Source organism: Anoplophora glabripennis, unplaced genomic scaffold (assembly GCF_000390285.2).
Source record: "Anoplophora glabripennis isolate ALB-LARVAE unplaced genomic scaffold, Agla_2.0 scaffold661, whole genome shotgun sequence".
Classification (NCBI taxonomy): domain Eukaryota; kingdom Metazoa; phylum Arthropoda; class Insecta; order Coleoptera; family Cerambycidae; genus Anoplophora; species Anoplophora glabripennis.
Genome location: NW_019416768.1, coordinates 153633 through 172972, shown reverse-complemented (window position 1 = coordinate 172972; position 19340 = coordinate 153633). Strand labels below are relative to the sequence as shown.

General features: G+C 32.1%; 1 protein-coding gene and 3 non-coding genes across 9 annotated transcripts in view; 2 read left to right on the top strand and 2 right to left on the bottom strand.

Moving 5' to 3' along the window:
* LOC108914956 (NAD kinase) overlaps positions 1-19340 on the top strand; it is a 72473-nt gene that overhangs the window by 5606 nt on the left and 47527 nt on the right. Inside the window, exons 1-2 of one of the 6 annotated variants that reach the window (XM_018720888.2) lie at positions 6371-6865; positions 13489-13572. In XM_018720888.2, the coding sequence (XP_018576404.1) occupies positions 6654-6865; positions 13489-13572 (296 nt within the window). In that variant the 5' untranslated portion in view covers positions 6371-6653. Of the gene's footprint in view, positions 1-6370; positions 6866-7000; positions 7036-9247; positions 9364-13488; positions 13573-16867; positions 17315-19340 lie in introns of those variants that run through there. The other 5 variants (XM_018720887.2, XM_018720893.1, XM_018720892.2 and 2 more) reach the window with 5 other exon arrangements.
* Trnak-uuu lies at positions 1734-1806 on the top strand. The gene has a single exon. It is a non-coding gene; the product is annotated as a tRNA-Lys (tRNA).
* Trnag-ccc lies at positions 2433-2503 on the bottom strand. Its single transcript has one exon. It is a non-coding gene; the product is annotated as a tRNA-Gly (tRNA).
* Trnae-cuc lies at positions 3032-3103 on the bottom strand. Its single transcript has one exon. It is a non-coding gene; the product is annotated as a tRNA-Glu (tRNA).

Sequence of the window (19340 nt, the reverse complement as noted above, 5' to 3'; positions counted from 1 at the left end):
CATTATAATTTGTCCAAAATTTAATCCTTCTCTAGGCCAGAGATCAGCGGTTTTCAAACTTTTATGACTTGCGGAACATGCGGCCAACATTTCGATTTTAGCAACCTACCTAAAAATTTTTTTTACTGATTTACTTTATAATTATAAATACTACTTTTAAGTAAGAATATAAATTTTTTTGAATTTTGTAGTAACTATCGATAATGTTAATTTCAAAATTTTGAATTTTTGTCAGAGTCGCGAAATCCTCAGAGAGGTTGTGGGGAACCCCAGGGTTCCGCGAACACATTTCATTTTCGAGATATAGGGATTGAAAATTAATTATTAAGAACATTATTGCAAGTTTCAAACAAATTAGAGGACACGTAAATAATATTACTTGAATTTTATTATTAAAAAACAATTTGATATCGTAACGCTTTTGGAATTACATTTTTCCACTTAATTAACATTTGTATATTTAGCAACATGCAGCAATAATCTGTTTCTATAAAGCCTTTAGTGCTTTTTCATAATAGTAAGTCGAAATATGAATACCTTGGAAACTAAAAAAATTGCAAGCGAAAATTACCAAATACACCACTGCATTAAAAAATATATAGTATGATGCTGGATATTATATTTTTTTAAAACGACGAAAGATAATTAAGTTCTGAAAACGTTTTCAATGATTGTCACTCAAATAAAGGCTATACATTTTTAGTTATACGTATACATATATTCATACCTACTACTTTGTGACGTTCTGGTAATTTCTTTTTTTTTCAGAAACATATTCCTGTTTTCATGCCACTGGAAGAACTTGTAGTTGTTAGCATTCTTATCTATTTAGGTTGTTTATGTGCTTATTCGTAGATCTATGTTTTAGTACTTATATTATCTCATATGAAACTCAAATGTTGCAAAAGGTGATGTTTCTGAAATCAGTCATTTTGTTATTACCCAATTAACCAAAATTTAATTCTAATTCTAATCTTCACAACGTGTCAACAACCTTGAGAGATATAGGTACTATTTTGCTAAATAACCAGTGCTTGGCATATTTCAAAATAAAATAGTAATTTTAATGACAAATAAAAAACTGATTTACATAGGCCTTAGGAGAGATATAATGCAGGATATGAAATAATTTGTCACACCTATTTTAATTTTTGAGTAGGCTGTGTATTAATGATTGTTTTGTAAAGTTCATTGATAAATTATATTTACATTCTTTTAATTAGATGGAATTACCTTCTTACAAAAGAAATAAATACTTTTGTATCAGTCTCAAATACAATCTTTATATCACTAGGTATTTTGGAAAATTAAGTGCAGGAGTAAATGTTTTTTAGGTTCAGATAAATTATATATTATTTTAGTCAAAGGAATTGTAAATAATGTATTCTTTCCGTAAAACAGTAAGAATGATAGCTTGCAACTGATTTTCTCCACTCTCTAATAATACATCACCTGTGTTTTCCGGGTTATAAATTACAGTATTTTCAAGGTAACGTAATAAACTCGTTAACGGTTAATAATACCATATGTTTATGTAGCAGAATTCTAATCCGTTTCGTGTGACTCGAACCAGTTAGCGCAAATGCATATAAAACAATGTAAAATATATTTTGTTTAGATTCGGGTGGTGCGTGCGTTGCGTTCGGTGGGGATAAATGAGCGTTTACCTTTAGTATACGTTTTATAATGTCTGCTATACAGACTCTAAAAGCTATAGAAACCAAATATAAAGAGCCCGGGTAGCTCAGTCGGTAGAGCATTGGACTTTTAATCCAAGGGTCCAGGGTTCAAGTCCCTGCTCGGGCGGCATTTTTTTTTTATTTTAATAATAACAGTATTCGTTTTGACTTTGTCAGAATATCCAATATAAAGTAAACGAAGAAACAAAATTTGAATACAGAATTATATATTTTTGCCAAATTTAAGAAAATTGTATGGAATAGCATATATTTTTAACTTCCATTTTAATTCATAATATATAAATAAGATATATACAGGGTCGGAAAGTCCCCATGGTTCATCGGCCGTTACGTGAGAGCGATAAAGAGTCATAGAAATCCGTGCGATAGAGAAAGAGAAGAAGAAGAATAATAAGAAGTGGATCTTATTTGTGGAAGGGCGAAATGGGCGGTGACGGGTATTAGACGCCTTCATTATAGCCATCTTTCTCTATCGCACGTATTTCTATGACTCTTTATCGCTCTCACGTAACGGCCGATGAACCATGGGGACTTTCCGACACTGTATGTGAATTATTTTGAAAACATATATAGCATTTTTGCACGCAAACTTTAGTGCGAAGTCATTTTCTAAACAAAATAATACTAAACTAACTAAAATATTTAAAAATAAAATAGATAAAGAACATTTTTCTTAGTATAAGCAATAATAAGTTATTACATATAAATTTTAATTAAAAAAAGAAAAAGAAGTGCACTGCCCGGGAATCGAACCCGGGTCGCAAGAATGGGAATCTTGCATGATACCACTACACCAGCAGTGCTACGCTATAAGTATTTCTCTGTCCGTATATAAACAATTATGTGCAGATTCAATTGATAATTTAGCATAATATTGTGCAAATGATCCCAATATAGAATAAATTAGTAATTAGTCAAACAATTCGACAAAAAATTCATTGACAATTGCGCATAAAAACGTCCGCCTTAAAGTCAAGGTATTTTATATTAATCAATCCAGTAGATGTATCGCATAATTATCCCTCATATCTCATATAGCTTCAAGATTTCCATTAAAAATGTAGGTAGCCAAACTCAAAATGCCCCGCAACTCCCTTGCAAGTCGCACCTGTTCGTGGCAGAGCAATATGTATGTATTGTATGATAATAATATATTATTATACTAACATGCATATTAATATGAAAATTAATAAATGAGGTACATAGGTTTAATGCAGACTATTAAAATTAAACTAAACCTTGCACTCTTGAAAAGCTATATTTTGTTTATAATAAAAATTGATATAATACATAGTTCCTTTCAGTTTTATTAAAAGAAATTGAAAAAAAAATTCCGGTACCGGGAATCGAACCCGAGCCTCCTGGGTGAGAGCCAGGTATCCTAGCCACTAGACCATACCGGATTATACACGTTTATTTTTTAATACGTAGATAATGTAATGCTACGTTAATTGTTATATATCTATGCAACCAATAATACTTTAGTGTATGCGTAAGTCATAACCAGTACTTTCAACAGCAATACCTTACAAAACCAATGCTTTCAATTTGTGTGGAATTCCTGACAGTTTTAGGAAAATTATTAATATATGGCTTTTTATGAGTTTTAAAAATCTGCGATTTTTGTGACAATATGTCGGTAGCATGGAGAGATTAGATATAAATAGTGCAATTTATAAAACCAGTGGCACGCATAAAATATTGCATTTCCGAGCCCATCCTTAACATCCGACCAAAGTGGATTAGGTATCTTTCCATTGTCATAACATAACAAATCGCGAGATGTACTGCCAAAAGTCTAAATTATAATTGTACCAAAAGGCTTCTTGTTCGAAATATTCGCCATGTTTTATTGGTATTACAATCAAGCTTGCATTTATATTTTTAAAAATTTGAGAAGTGGTGAAGGAATTCACAATAAGAAAATAAAAAACATGTTCTATTTATTTTTAACTAAATATATTGGAATTATTAACATGTTTTGTCTGGATAAATTCGAACAAATGTGATGGTGGAATGATGAAGGATTCGATTTCCAGCCATCCTTTCCGATTTTTTATTGTTTTTAATTGAATTTTTAAACTTTCTTTTTTCCTAAATGGCTATTGTAATTATTCAACGTAATTCTAGATCGAGAGATAAAAATCAGTAGTCCTTAGTATTCAAAATATTATTATAATCTTTATTAACTTTATCCAAGATTTGTGCTTAGTGGTCAATACAAAGCAAATAATGTAAAACGGATTTATATGGAATAAAATAGTGAATTACAAATTAAACCTTGAAAATGTAAAATGGGCTGTGAACAATTCTTATTCTTATTCTCATAAATTAAGTTAGATGGTGGGATTGGTGGGTTTAATCAATCAAGAAGGTATTGCTTGCGGATAATAAAGAAGTCGTTTAGTAAGTTTTTATAATACTTACGTACAAAAATATAAATGTAGAAACAATAAAATTAATTACATATGAAAAAAAAAACAAAAAAATGCTTCCTGCTTTTTGTACTTATCAAGAGCTGCGTAATTAAAATTAATGTGTATAATATAATTTACAAAAGTTGGACTGATAATTATGTACATATAGGATGTGGTAGGTGCAAACATTACCTAAAATTATTTTATTATTATGTGCGTTTGTTATAGCTGTTTTACATTGAAAATTTATTGATGAAAAAATTGACGAAGTACTTCATGAATTAATTCACGAATTTATTGGTAAACAGTGTGGTTTTGCTCTAATAGCTGTTTTACATTGACAATTTATTGATCAATTAATTCATGAAGTCGCTTCATCAAGAAATTGGACAAGTGTAATGCACCAAATCTGCTGTCAAATAACTTCATGAATTTATTCATCAAGTTCTTGACGAATTAGAGCATGTTCTAATTTTCGTCAATTTCTTCGTGAAGTTCGGAAGTACCAACCCAACAGATTTCCAGCCTCAAATCAGTAATGAGGTTATGTTACTGGAATATGTAAATAATTGTGTGGCGTCGTACTAGTTTTGCATTGTTTTTACTGATTTGTTACTTACAAAAACTAATATTTATATAATATGAGTGGAAAGATGACATTTCTGAAATCTATTTTGCTTCTTTGATTCATTGGTAGAACTGATTCATACGTCAAAAAACTTGACAAAATCTGTAGCAGTGTAAAACCGCACTGTTTACCAATAAATTCGTGAATTAATTCATGAAGAACTTCATCAATTTATTCATGAATAAATTGTCAATGTAAAACAGCTATTACATGCTCTAATTCGTCAAGAACTTGATAAATAAATTCATGAAGTTATTTGACAGCAGATTAGGTGTAGGTATTACACTTGTCCAATTTCTTAATGAAACGACTTCATGAATTAATTAATCAATAAATTGTCAATGTAAAACAGCTATTACAAACTTTAAGTTTCCAGGGTCTATACTAAAAAAAAAATACTAAATTTCCAATATATTAAGGACGTTCGATATACCTCTTGCGAGGCGGGCCGTGCGGAGAGTATGCCTATGTTTATACACGGGAGTCTTAATACATAAATTAATTTCAGCGAATTAAGTATGCTATTTAGAATGAAATTTATACAACACATATTAGCTTACATATTTTTTTCGTGTCTAATACACGTCAGTTCACTTTTTATTTGAATAAAAGCGTCTATTTATTCATTACGAGCTTGTAAAATTATGGAGGAAATCTGGCAACATTGCCATGGCGTGGTGGTAAAAGTTGGGTCAACTGTCATTACTGTCAACTTTGCGCGAATTCCGTAAACATGAATGAACAACCAAGGTACAAAGGAAAAGTAATGACTGAAAAGTAATATAAAATGAGTGTAAAACAGAATGTGGATTGATGAGAAAAAAATAAAATGTGCAAACCGAGAATCCATATGATAACTAGGTATCAAGAAGTTCAGTGTATGATAGTGAGACGTCGACTTGTCAAATTGAAGATTATGAACATCTATACTGTTCGTTTTGTAAAGAGATCCTTTCAATTTTTGTTTCAAATTGCTAATATATTGCATTAGATCACGAAAAATGTATTTAATATTAATTATTACTACATATATTTTCGACTGGAATAATTTTATAATCTATAGTCGAGCTATTCAAATATAACGCATCAGTCAAAGCATTAAATACAGCGTACAGTGTTGCCATATTTCCTTTCATTGGATCAGATGTTTGTTCAAATTTGTCAAAACATTATCTATTCATTCCATTATCTCAATAATTACATTGTAAGTGCATATTTTTATTGTTTTAAAATGTTTAGTAATATTTAATTCTTTATTTACAATTTTATTTTCCCGATCCTAACCATTTTTAAGAGCAATATTCACGTTTGATTAAAGTTTTGTCCCAACTCCCATAAGAGCCTAAAAAGCATAATTTTTAAAATCATTTTTCAAAAAAACTACGTTGTCAATCGATCTGATATTTTTACACAAGTCAGTTTGCATATTTATTAACAGATTTCAATTGCTTTGAAAACATTCCATTTTTCTTTTGGTATCGAACCTCCTTAATTCATAGAATCAGGCTAAACTATATTTATCTAGGTAGGTACTGAAACAAATTGCATTCTTCTGATTAGCTACTGCGTAACTATCCGTACGACGGTGATGTTATGTATGTAGTGGCTACAAAGTTTTGACGTAAGACGTAAGCAGCAGGCAGAACATGAATTTTTCGCCTCATTTTTGCTATTACCTGGTTTTAACTCGTAATTGCAAGTAGGTGAATCGTACTATGTACATAAGAGAGCATAGAGCATTATTTTAATCATTGTTGTTAATAACGAAAGTTGATCTATTCTAACCTAAGAAGAAATATGGAAATTTCAAATTATATACCATATAACCTAATTCTCACCAGGTGATTGTGATATTATTGTGTGTAGTTTTTAGTGAATAATTTACAGAAGTTGCAATATTTGAGCAAAATGGCTTCTCTGTGGGTCGGTTCGGACGTGGATTTGTCTACTCTACACCAATGTAGACTAGCTGATAGGTTAGAATTTAGATTAGCCTGTTTACATAATAAAAAGGCCTCAAATGATAGTTATATGAGCAGAACATCAAATGAAATTTTAGATAAGCATTCTTTTGAAGATGACGATATTTGGAGGAGGAGGAGAAGGTCAGGAACTTGGCCGTAAGTGTGTTTCATTGTCATTTTTTTAACTGTTAAGTTTGTCAAAATAACAATTTTGCTGTTATTTTGTTTAGTATTAGAGGGTAAAAATTAATTTGTTACATCAGAACATTAAGAATTTGTTTTTATAAGTTATTTAAATTAATAGAAATGGATTATCAAATAAATGGGTAAGTTCATTTTATCTAACAAAATGTAGTCTGAAGGCAGGGATACTTGGCTATTTTCAATCAAGACGTTACAGTTGGTACCTACTGGAAATTGTTTTAAATATAAAATGTTTATAATTTAATTTTATAGTTTTTTAAGGCGCTCCTCCACGGTGCGAGATTTGGCGAGTGAATTGGCTAGAAATCAGCAAAAGCTTTTGAATTATTCTGTGTGAATGAATATTCACATTCACAATCTGTTAACAAATAAACTGTGAATGTTCTGAATACTGTTGATAAATAAATACGCATAATAATTTATTTATATTGACTGCAAATTTTATAAAACATTTTCTTTCAGTTGTCATTATTGAATACTTATTTTGACATTAAAAAGCAGTAATATTTAACTAAATTTTATGCGTTTTATCTTTTACTATTTTTTAAAATAGGACGCCGTCTAAATTATTTAAAATTTCTTGTTAAATGAACCCTACTAAACAATATTAAGTGTGTCATTCCGTTTCACTGTTATTTGATATATTTTTTAACTTAATCCTCGAAAATATCAAATACCGAAGTACTTATTTTCGAAATTAAACCTTAAAGATGTGGTTACTGGTACAGGCATAAAAAAGTATATCTATAATACATTTCAAATAGAAAAATAGTTTTCAATCAGTATCTTGATTTTTAATCAAATTTTGTATGAAATATAACATAGGCACACAGTCCGTACAATATTTGATGAGATACAATTCCAAGAAAAGAATAAGACAATAAAGTTCTGTCATCGGAACTACTGTAACAATTTATCACGGCAGGGGCGTTCCTTCAAATTTTCCGCGATATTTTCAGAATATTAAAAAATAAAAATTATACACGTTAAACATGATGCTCTTCGACGAATTAAATTATTTTCTTTTATTTTTCACCTCTATTCATTTATTTTAATAAGAAATTACATTGAAAATGCAGAGGACGATACACTTACGAAGAAACACGTCTTCGTAACTGCAAAACACAGTATGCACTGCAAGCTGCTAGAATAAACGAAACGCCGCTAACGTCTTTCTACCTCGGGTGTTGAATGCGAGTAATTGCAAAAAAGTGATTCAGAGGTCTTCTTGGTATTCTATCTCAACAAATATCGTACGGACTGTAAATGCAAAACTGAATTTTCTTTAGATTTGATTAAACTGGAAGTGGATAATAATCACATTTTCTAAATCAAGAAGGGCTATGAAAATTATGTTTGAGCGCGTAGTACATGAATGTGTAAATTAATTTCATGTCAAAAAGCCATAATTTTTATGAAATTATGAACGTTTTATTGTTAGATCAGTACCACGGTCGACCATGCTATAAGAAACACCTTCGAAAAATATAATATGGTAAAATTTATTAAAAATTTTACAATAACTATTTAAGACGCCTACTATTTTGAATTAAATTAGTTTTCTAAAATTCTCATATCCACCATCAAGCATTTTAAGTGTAATGGTAAACGTTTTGAAAAGTTATATTGTAGAATTCATTAGTGTTTTCTCCAATTTTTCTAATAATTTTTCTAATAAATTGTCTGCCTGCCTTTTAACTCGCTGTAGTACGGCAGTGTTCAATTTGTTCAAATTGTTTCGTTGCTTTTTTTTTGAATTGTTAATCCAATTAATTGGAACTGGGCATGATAGTTAATTGTTTTAACTATTATGCCCAGTAGAGTGTCTTGTACCTAGAATTTAAATAATATAAAAATAAAAACTGCGTTGACTAGTTTTTGCATCATACTTCAGAAATTAGTAATATCGCAGCTCAGATTTCAGCAAGATATTGGTTTACAATGTCCCTAAATACGTTAAACTTTGTATAGTATAGTACAAATCATAAAAATAAGTGTTCAAAATTTTGCAGCGAAGCCCAAATTGGTCTCTCCCCTCTCTTGCTACCAGGTAATACCCTTTCATACAAGCGATTATCGATTTTTATTATTAGCCCCTTTTAGTCTTTTTAATTGGTGTTTGCATGGTAAACGACGCTCAGTATGTTGCGAATTGGCAAGGTGGGAAACGATCAGCCTAGTGTTTTTCCGAGTGTTTTTCAGAATCGGACTTCTTTTTATTTCAGAGATACAGTTAACACTGAACAATGATTCTATTTGCGCTCCGATTCAATGATAAACAGTAGGTAGCTTCGTTTTCGTGTTTATTTAGCGTTTAAATTTATCTCAGTTTCGTTGGCGGTTTCAGTGAAATAAGACGTTCCTGAACGGTCTCTGCCAAAATACGAAATGACCTCCAACAGCAGCTATTCGCGATGCGTTAGTTTGGTCGATGAACAGGAGATGACCAGGTATTTTTAATCGTTGTTTATAAAAAAAATTCCCAGCTTAAAACATGCTATCTAATCCCATGTATGTACTTTTATTATTCATCGGTTTTTGTTTTATCTTTATAGTACAGAAGTAATAAATATTTCGATACATTTATTCGTATATCATATTGAGGAGGTATTTTTTAAATATTTTCTAAGTTATATTTTAGGTTGAATATTATATCTTTGTCTTTTTAAATTGACAATGCATACTATTGATGGATAGTACTACTAATCTAAATTATCCTATTTACATTTTATTTACAATGCTTACCTCTCGGTTTGCCTTCAAGGTAACGAGAATATTGACCATTGTGTATTTCAATCAATAATAATTTGAACATATTTTTATAGGATACGTTTATATTTAAATCTGTACGTAAAATAACATTTCGTAATGTACTTAATAACAAATTAATAATAGCGTTTGGTTGATGTATACAGTTTTATAATTACTTAAAAACGTGATATAAATGTTTCGTTTATCACAGTTTTAAAAAATAATGTTTACTACGATAAAATTAAAAGATTGTAAAATATATTTTCTCTTCCGAAATATTAAATATGCTAGTTGCTCATAATATTTGTTAGATAAGTGGTCGGTCGATGAACAGGTATGACAACGTATTGTTATTACGTATAAAAAAATTCCTCCAGTATAACTTACCAAGCCATTCCTATCGTAGCTACTTTTTGTTAATATTTTACGAGTTCCGTTTTATCTTTACAGTCTAAGCAAAGAATATTTACATATCTTCATTGCTGTAGAGATTGAGAAGTTATTTTTAAATTATTATTTTCTAAAATTATGTTTTTCGTTCAGTAATCATTGCTTGTTTTTCTCATTTCACAATGCTTTAGTACTTCAAGTTATCGTGTTTCAAGTTTTATTTACACTGCATACATTCACGGTAGCTGGAATATCGATCATTGTTTATTTCAGTCAATAAAAATATGTACAAATTTTTATAGGGTACGAGTTATTATTAAATTTTTACGTATGTACAGGGTCATCACGCGCAAATATTAAATACGATTATAACTTCGTTATCTTTGGAGATATCAGAATAGCAAATAATCTTTTTCATGAATTCTCTTATAAAAGAAAACAATTTGCAACACATTTCAGGCATTTATTGGCTTGCACTCTGATTTTTGTTATGGGTCACCCTGTATATTTTTATTTATTCTGTTAGAACCATTAGAACGCATTTTCAGGATTCAAGATTATGTCCTGAATTTACATGATTTATGTCATTTTAAACATCGTGGCCCCATGTTGGGCGCCATGTCGTGGATTTTGATGGGCTGTATTCCTCGGCGGTATGAAAGGTGGTCTTGCACTTCTATATCCCTATTGATGGATTAATTGACAGTACCGAGATTCTTGTATTTCGCCTGCGGTGCCGGGAGGTTAGTTGCCTGTTCGCCGGTGAAGACATGGACTGGATGATCGGACGTCACTTTTTTTTCTTCACGCCAACCACAACATACGCTTGAATGAGAGTAGACCGAAATTGTCACTCTTTCTCCATGCATGAGATGCTTAGCCTACCCTTTAGTTTGTTCGCATTGCTATTCTCTTGTTTTTTTTTGGCTTTGCCGAAGCACTAAAAATTGTGAGGTCTCCTGATAGTACCTAGTGTAGAGGCTGCAAGAGCTTGTATTGTGAGGTCTCCTTAGAGTAGGTACTTGGTATGGAAACTTTAGGTGCTTGCGTCTGCGGGGTCTCCATAGGGTATCTGCTATGGAAGCTTTAGGAGCTTGTATTTCTGAGGATCGTCGTTGCAAGGTCAGTCAGGCATTCTTGGATGGTATGAGGTACGAGAACTGTGTGAGCGTAGAGCTCGTACAAATTTTTGTGAAAATTTTTAACTGTTTAAAAGAATTTACTGAAAGGACCCCGCACCAACCTTATGAAATTTGGGTGGCGGTTAAATTGGCTGAAACTAGTAAATTGTTCTTTTTGTAAAACACCTAACCTAGTTAATCAGCAGATAGCCACATATCGAAACTTTGGCACTTCATTTTCAGACCTCGTGCTTATGGGAACTTTTGATCAGAACACCAACTAGGACAATACACTAGAGTTTCAGCTAATTTGACCGGAAAGCAAATCCCATTAGGTTACTAGTGTACTCGTCAGGTATCCGTCTGCGGTTAATAAGCTACAGGGTATTCTAGTTGACGTTCAAACACACTCCAGGCTGGGTTCGCAAGGGTCATGTAGTTGGATTTGAGAATTGAGAATTCTTAATAAACCAGTGTGTAAATGATATTTTAGTTTTTAAACAGGGAAGATTTCAGAAATTTAAAAAAAATCATAACAGAAAAATGATTGAATTTTGTAATTTTTTTTTCAATCTGCTCTTAAATATGTAACTTTTCTTTTCAGAAAAATAGATATATTTTTTAATTTTTAATAAGAAAGTTATAACAAAAAATCAAATTTTTAATCGTTAATTTTAATGATTTAACAAAATTAAATTTCTGAAATCTTCCCTTAACTTCTAGCCTCCTCTGTTAATTTTAATAGTACAAGAAAAAGTTAAGAGAACATTTTTATGTAGAATTGTCTGCTTTACAACTTTCATGAAAAACTTTTTTTTCTAGCTCTTACCCTTTTTGAACAAAAAATTACTCTCACTTATTGTTATAATATACCTTAAACTAACTCATATAAAAAATTCAGCCAAGTTGACAAAATTTCGATTTAAAGGCTTAGTTAATTGGACTATATCTACAAGACAAAGTAATGATTCCATTCCAATATTTTTACATTATTTTTAAATTATAGTGGTTTTTCGGGTCCTTTGCCGTGGCTTATGAACATGGTTGCCGCCAAGTTAGACTTACATTGCACATCCTTAGTCTTAGCCAGAAATCTTTAATGTGCTCTTGTTGTTCTCGGGCTAGGTCATGTAGGGGCAGACCCGCTATCAGAGCCTTTAGGCTCGCCGTGATGTTAACTTCGGTTCTTGTTGTTGATACTAATGCCGCTACAGATGGAATCACCCCTCAGATAATGGTGATCCTCTGATTCGTTCCATAGTAGCCTCCGTAACTGGTTGAATTCATTGCTTTCAAACGTTTCGTCGTTCGTTACTGGTCTTATAGCATCGGTGTCGCGCGTATCTGGGCGTGCGCAGTATAGTGATAGAAGTGAGAGGTCCCGCTTGCGTTACTGATGACATCAGTACCGCTGCGTGCGCCTCTAGTCTTGCGGAGTGGGGGAGAGGGCGTGGCCTCACGTATTTTGAATGTTCGATTTCCACTATTTCCAGTATTCCAGTCCTCCTCTCACCAGGTTGTAAAAACCTAGTTTCCAAAATGTAATCGACACACAGTGTATGTTCTTCATCTAGCGTATGTTATATGATGGCTGATTTTTCAGGCTGGCTGAGTCAGTCTTAAAAGGCTTTTATATTCTTTCCTTTTTGTAATAATAGATCCTTGTTATATCTATCTTCACGTATTCTTAAGGTATGCAGTATACCCTAGGGGGTGAAAAGAGGGTTATTTTGGCCTTTTACTAGCCTTAACTCCTGTTGTGCTTTTTTTTGCTTAGTGATAAAAAACCTTGTACGTACTCCTTTTTTCTGAAGTGCCTTAATACCTTAACAATGCAATCTGTTCCATTATAATCTGCTGCTCTTCTTCCGGTACCTATGTCTTTTTGTGTTTTTTCTTTTAGTGTAAATTAATCAGCAAAAAATTGTTTGCTAATTTAATAATAGTAATAGTGGTAGTACCCATTTAATTTGAGCACTCTGTATATTCTGTTGTAATTTTGTGTTAGATATTTTTATCAATGGCAACTTGCATTTTTTATTAGAAATTAGTAAACAGTTCTTTATTTTAATTATAATAGAGATCACTTAACAGTCTCGTTACTACACCTTATTAGAGTTACATAAACCTGTTGATAATGATTAAAATGTAATGTAATACAAATTCCTGTCATTGTCTTATCTATTCTGCCAATTATTAGGTTATAAATTTTTGTAATTATATTATATTAGTATTGTATTGTCTTTGTAACCAACCATTTCGTTAGTAGCAGTCTGTTATTAACTTTGCCGCTAATTGTTATAATTTTTGCAGGAGAACAAGGTCGCTGAATGCTCCTTCGCCTGTCCAGCAGTTCGGACCATGTGGTCGTATTATGAAAAACTCCGCAATGGTCATGTGAGTACATCTTTTATTATAAATTTGTTTCGTTTTGGAAAATGATTTTGTTGATATTTTTGTTTCTGTAGCTGTTTCTCACAACTGTTGACAACAGAAAATAAATGATGCTATTCATTACGCTGTAGCGTAAGCTTATAAATTCACTGATTAAGCTTCCACATGATGTGGAACCACATGATAGTTTATTTCAACATATTATTCCTTGCCTGCTTTATCTAGAAACAGGAACGTAGCGAAATAATATAAACAATGTGGTAAAAGGATTGATAAAAGACTCTGAGAATTTGTTTTTACGGTTTATCGACCTCGACTAAACTTTGAATTCAGGTAGTCAAAATAAAAATAATAATTTTGTGAAAAACTGATCGGAACCCTGAATTCGTATATAAATTATTACATTAACTGAGGTGCGGAAGTATCGGGAGTCATTATCACTACGAACCCCAGAAAGTCGATGTCGGTGAATATTTTGGTCATTTGATGACTACTTGTAACTCCTATAATAGAATTTCTAAGAAAAAAGGAATTGCCATTTTATTAAAGAAAACAGAATTTTTGGGTTATATTATAATGAAATCAAGCTAAATACGAAAAACTCATTAGTATAAACATTATGTATTTTAAGGAATCGTGCCCTCAACTTCGTCTAGCAATATCTCTAAGTCGGTGACTTTTATGGACTTCTCACCAATGTACTTTGTTGAAAATCAAACTTTTTAATTAAAAATCATATTTTTTTTAGTCTGGTTGTTATTTTAGATTTATCAAAGTGCTTAACGAAAAGGTAAGCATAAAAAAATTAAGTAAAAAATGGTTCTTTTTTGGAATAAAAGGGAAACAATTTTTTCTGTTAGAAGCAGCATTAGGAGTTACAAGCACTCATAAAATTAAAAAAAATACTCAGTGATGTTCAATTTTTGGGATTTTGAGTAATAGTAATCCCAGGTATCTCCGCCACTGGCTGAAAGTCTGCATATGAATTTTTACCTACAATTGTATAAATCATTAGTCCAAGTTAAATCAAGGCTTTAGGGATAGGTATTTTATAAAATGTGATATTTATTTGTTTCAATTTTCAACCACCTGTATTTTTAAAACAAAGCGTTTTGAACATTTCTACATAAGACTTATTTTGATCTCTCGAATTCAAATTTTAAATTTTGTTAATTAATACTGAAACATTCTGTATATTGATTAAAATAAAATATATTTCAATTTCCTAGTCAAAGAATGAAACAGAATACAGCGGAGACTGTATTCTGTTATCTTCTGATTATGTATATTGTGTTGCCTAGTCTGTAAATTTACAAAAGGCATCGTAGCACTCTGTGATTTTAATAGTGACGTAAATTTACATCTAGGAATAATACCATAAAGGTTCGACAATAATTTAAGCTTAATGTTACATACTTATATTTCTGTAACATTTTATATAACACTGATTAATATTTTTGGAATATTATATTGATTTATTACATACATTTTTATTTATATACCTATACATTATTAAGAGAAATAATGTAAAAATTGAAAGTCATTGTATTATAGCCAGTAATAGAACTTTACAGAATAGTATTATTAACTTGCAGAAAATCCTGAGTAATAGCACATACGACTTTATACAGGGTGTCACACAATGGAGTGTGAAATAACAGAATGTGTTTCTGTTTCACATTCACGAATATTTTCTTATATGTATAAACGTTTGCCCTTAAAAGTTATATGTCTAAATATCTTCTGAAGAAATGAAGATATTGACAAATTAGCAGACCTATCGCAAAGTGTATCGAGGCATAATGGTGCCATTTTGAACATTGTAAAGTTATTCAAATTATAGCTATACGTATATCATTTTTACAAATTACAAAAATACAAATGTGTACCGAAATGGTAAAAATTTGCAAAAAGTTGTTGAAAAGAAAAATTGCATTTCAAGAATGATAAAAAGAACACATTTTCTCCATTGCCTTTATCAATTTTCAGGGAAAATGTAATCATCTTTGAATCGTCTCCTTCAAAAAAATGAGGAGATTCATTATATCAATGTTTTGTTAATGTTTTTGCGAAACTTTGACTCAGTAAACAGGGTGGGCATAAAGTTATCTCAATTTGTTTAGACATTTCGAAACTACCGCATAATACAACAAACCAACACACATGTTTCGCTTCAATATATTTACTCAGTTGTTTTCGAAAATTACTAACGATAGTCGCACATTCATCCATCGCAATTTCATCCCAGGCACGTTCTAACGCAGTTTTGATGGACAACATCGAATAGTCCATTGGATTGAGATCCGGCGAGTTCAGCGGCCAAATGTCTTTGCCCCAAACGCCTGGAAATAACTCGGCCGGAAAATGGTGCCGTCCAACGGTTTTCGCAATGGCAGTCTTCTGCTGGTCTTGACTGCGCAGCTGACGACGATTTTGGCGGTTGTGGAGCGGTTCAGTTCTAAAAATATTCTCGTCGGTGAAGAGCGCCTTCACGTGACTACCAGCGACCAGCCGATTCATTTTGTAGTCGCTTCGCCTTCATCGGATCATTAACGTAGTGAATGCGAGCAACCTTGTAACTTAAAAGTCCCAGCTCCCACTTGATGATGTTTCGGACGCGTTTACCGCTTATTCCGAGCTCCTTGGCCATTTTGCGCATTGAGAGTTCAGGATTTCGACGAATTTCGGCATCATTTCCGTCTTGTGCAGTTCAACAATAGTAATACGCACATTTTCTCGGTCGCAAATTTTGTTAAAAATAATCTAACAATTAAAACAATACTTAAGGTTAAAATTACGTGGCGAATTCAGTTAAATTATTTGAATTAAAAAAAAAACAATAACAATATCAAATCACTGTCCAAAAAAATTGCGGGAACTTTTCACCCACCTGTAAATGTGCATATTTAGGAACAGTCACTTGTAAAAGGTCCTTTTATTTTTCAGTTAAGTCTTCCCCAGAATGTGAAATTTCATATTCTCGGTCTGTATACGCCACTGTCCAGGAAGTTCCGAATGCGGAAGATCGATATGTTTTAAATTATCTCTGTATTAGGCGTTAAAATTTGAAACCGTGAATAATGGTTATTAACCTCGGAGTTCAATTAAATTATTAATTATTACCCATCGTACAATCAAGGTTACTTAAATTAAATATGAACCAGTCTTCGATCAGGAATTGTTGCCGGCGGCTGCTCCCGTGTTTGCAGCAACAATATTTGGAGGTACGGACCTGCGTAATAAATTATTTTTATCAGTTAGTATTTAAGCCGGCTTCTGAGGTCACTCCTAGCATTAATCAAATATACATATGCCAGTCATTATACAGTCGCACGAACCATCCTGGTGGTTAGTCGCCTGTATCGATTCCATATAAACAAAAGACAGTTTGCCATGGATTATGGTCGGGTCCGTTGTATGAAAGGTACGCCGTCGTTTCACCTCGTTGACTAGCCACGACACCGTGACTATTGAAAATTCAAATCGCGCCTTTTGTTTGTAAATTTACCGAATCGTAATTTTCGTCCATTCTCACTGTTTTTTTCTGTGATAATAATTTGCCCTCGTCAGTGATGTGTTTGGTGACCATGGTGGCCAGCGGTGATTTATTTTGCGTCCCCCAGTCGCCCCAGTGTAAATGCCATTTCGTCGAAGATAGGCACGATGATAATAATAATAATACAGAGACTGAGACTGCCAGTGCCCCAAAAGAAATAGTACCTGTTGCTAAGAAGCCTGAGTATAGGTTTGTATTTTTTTAGCTTCGCTTTATTTCGGTATACAATTATTATCTGTAAGCAAGACATTTTGTGAAGAAAATTATCTTGGCGTGAAAAAATCGATAGCCTTGTTTCTCTATCTGTTATTGTTGAAGACATAATTTAAATCGATACAACAGTAGTTGTCCTCCGCTATTTACCATTCGGGGTTTCCATTTTAATTGAAGGTTGATTTGTTTTAATTATAAGGGATCGATGTATACAGGTTGCTATATGAGGAATTGTACATACAGTAATGCTAATGTGTAAGACCCTTGGCGAGTATGAAATAACTATTTAAACAAGGGTTAGATAAAAATTTTTGGATTTAATTTCCACTTTATTTTTTTAACCTTTATTATTAATTTTACACATTATTGGTCCTTGTCTCCTTCAAAGTACTGTCTCCATTGTTTATACACTTTTCTCAGCGGTGTTTTAATTTTGCGAAGCGTCCTGAATAGCTTCATTTGAAGTGACCTTTAAAGTCTGCGATGAATTTGCTTTGATGTCATCGATTGTTTGAAAAGGGCATCCTTTCAGCGCTGATTTTAATTTTGGACATAAGCAATAATCGCAAGGAGCCAGGTCTGGCGAGTAAGGATGGTGACAGGATAGTAATCTGATTTTTGGCACAAAACTGATGAATTGATAAAGCTGTGGATTTTTTACAAAACTGTTGTAAAACGCCTTGATAGTACACACACATGATTCACTGTTTCCCATTGAGGCAATAATTCAAAAGGCACAATTGATTGAAGGGAAAAAAAAACAGTGAGCATCACTTTGATATTGGATCAAAACTGACATGCTTTCCTTTGCCAATCCATTATAATGATTGAACTTTTGTCTCAATATCGTAGTCGTTATGATCCTTTGAATGAATATTTCATCATCATTGGATTGTTCAAGGAGTTGCGACAAACGTCCACAAGATTGTCTTTCTGTTGCTTGGTCATTAAACGAGGAACAAATTTTGCTGCAACTTGATGCATGTTCAATATTTCAGTCAAAATTTCATGACATGACCCAATTGATATGCTAACCTCTTCTGCAGTTTCTCTGAGAGTTCGTCAGCGATTTGCACGCACCAGATTTTTGACTTTCTGCTTTCTGAACTTAGGAGTCATTAGTTGAAGTCGGTTGCCTTTCGTAACATTGTGTACGACCCAGAACAGAACATCATCCCCGTTAGCTTGTTTCACGCAAAATTTTACGTTGCATCGTTGTTCCAGAAAATGCATTTGATTTTTTTGTCACTTATTTTCTTCGGCTCCTGAGTTAACACTAAAATTCTCGTAATATTTTTTAATCAGACTTAACGCCTTTTTTTATTGATGTAGAAATAATAAGTTTCAAATTCTGTCTAGTTAAAAACTCACATTATGTTTTCTGATTGTTTTTGTAAAAATCTGTAAAAAAATACTGTTAATACCCGAACTGTAATATGAACGAATTGGCTCTATCACTCTTCGTTGAAGATATTGAAAAGTTAATTAAAAAGGTATATCAAGAAAATGAAATTCATCGCATGGTTTTATCAATGGTTCATGAACTTTCAATTTGCTATATGAAATAATACAAGTAAACTTTTCTAAGAGTCCACAAAAAATGAAATTGTTTCCAGTACCATCTTGGAATGTTGAGTCCATTGATCTTTAGTCTCATATGGTGTATACTAAAAACAAATTAATTCCCACAAATGGTTTAAAAACTTTAACTGTGAATTTATTGGAAATTTATGTTTTTATCCTGTATATCCACAAATTTTGGGTCACTACTTATTCGGCATTTGCTTACAATTATATTGTTCCGCTCCACCTTTATGGTATGTACAGTAGGTCAGGAAACGCCTTATATAGAATATCTTTTTAGTCATCGTTTTAGTCAATAAAATAAGTCAGAACCTTCAGAAATAATAAGTACCAGCAAAGATAACAAAATAATAATTTCTAACACAGAAGTAAAGCGATTGTAGAATATAATTAACAGTTGTCCTAAGCGTTGCGCGGT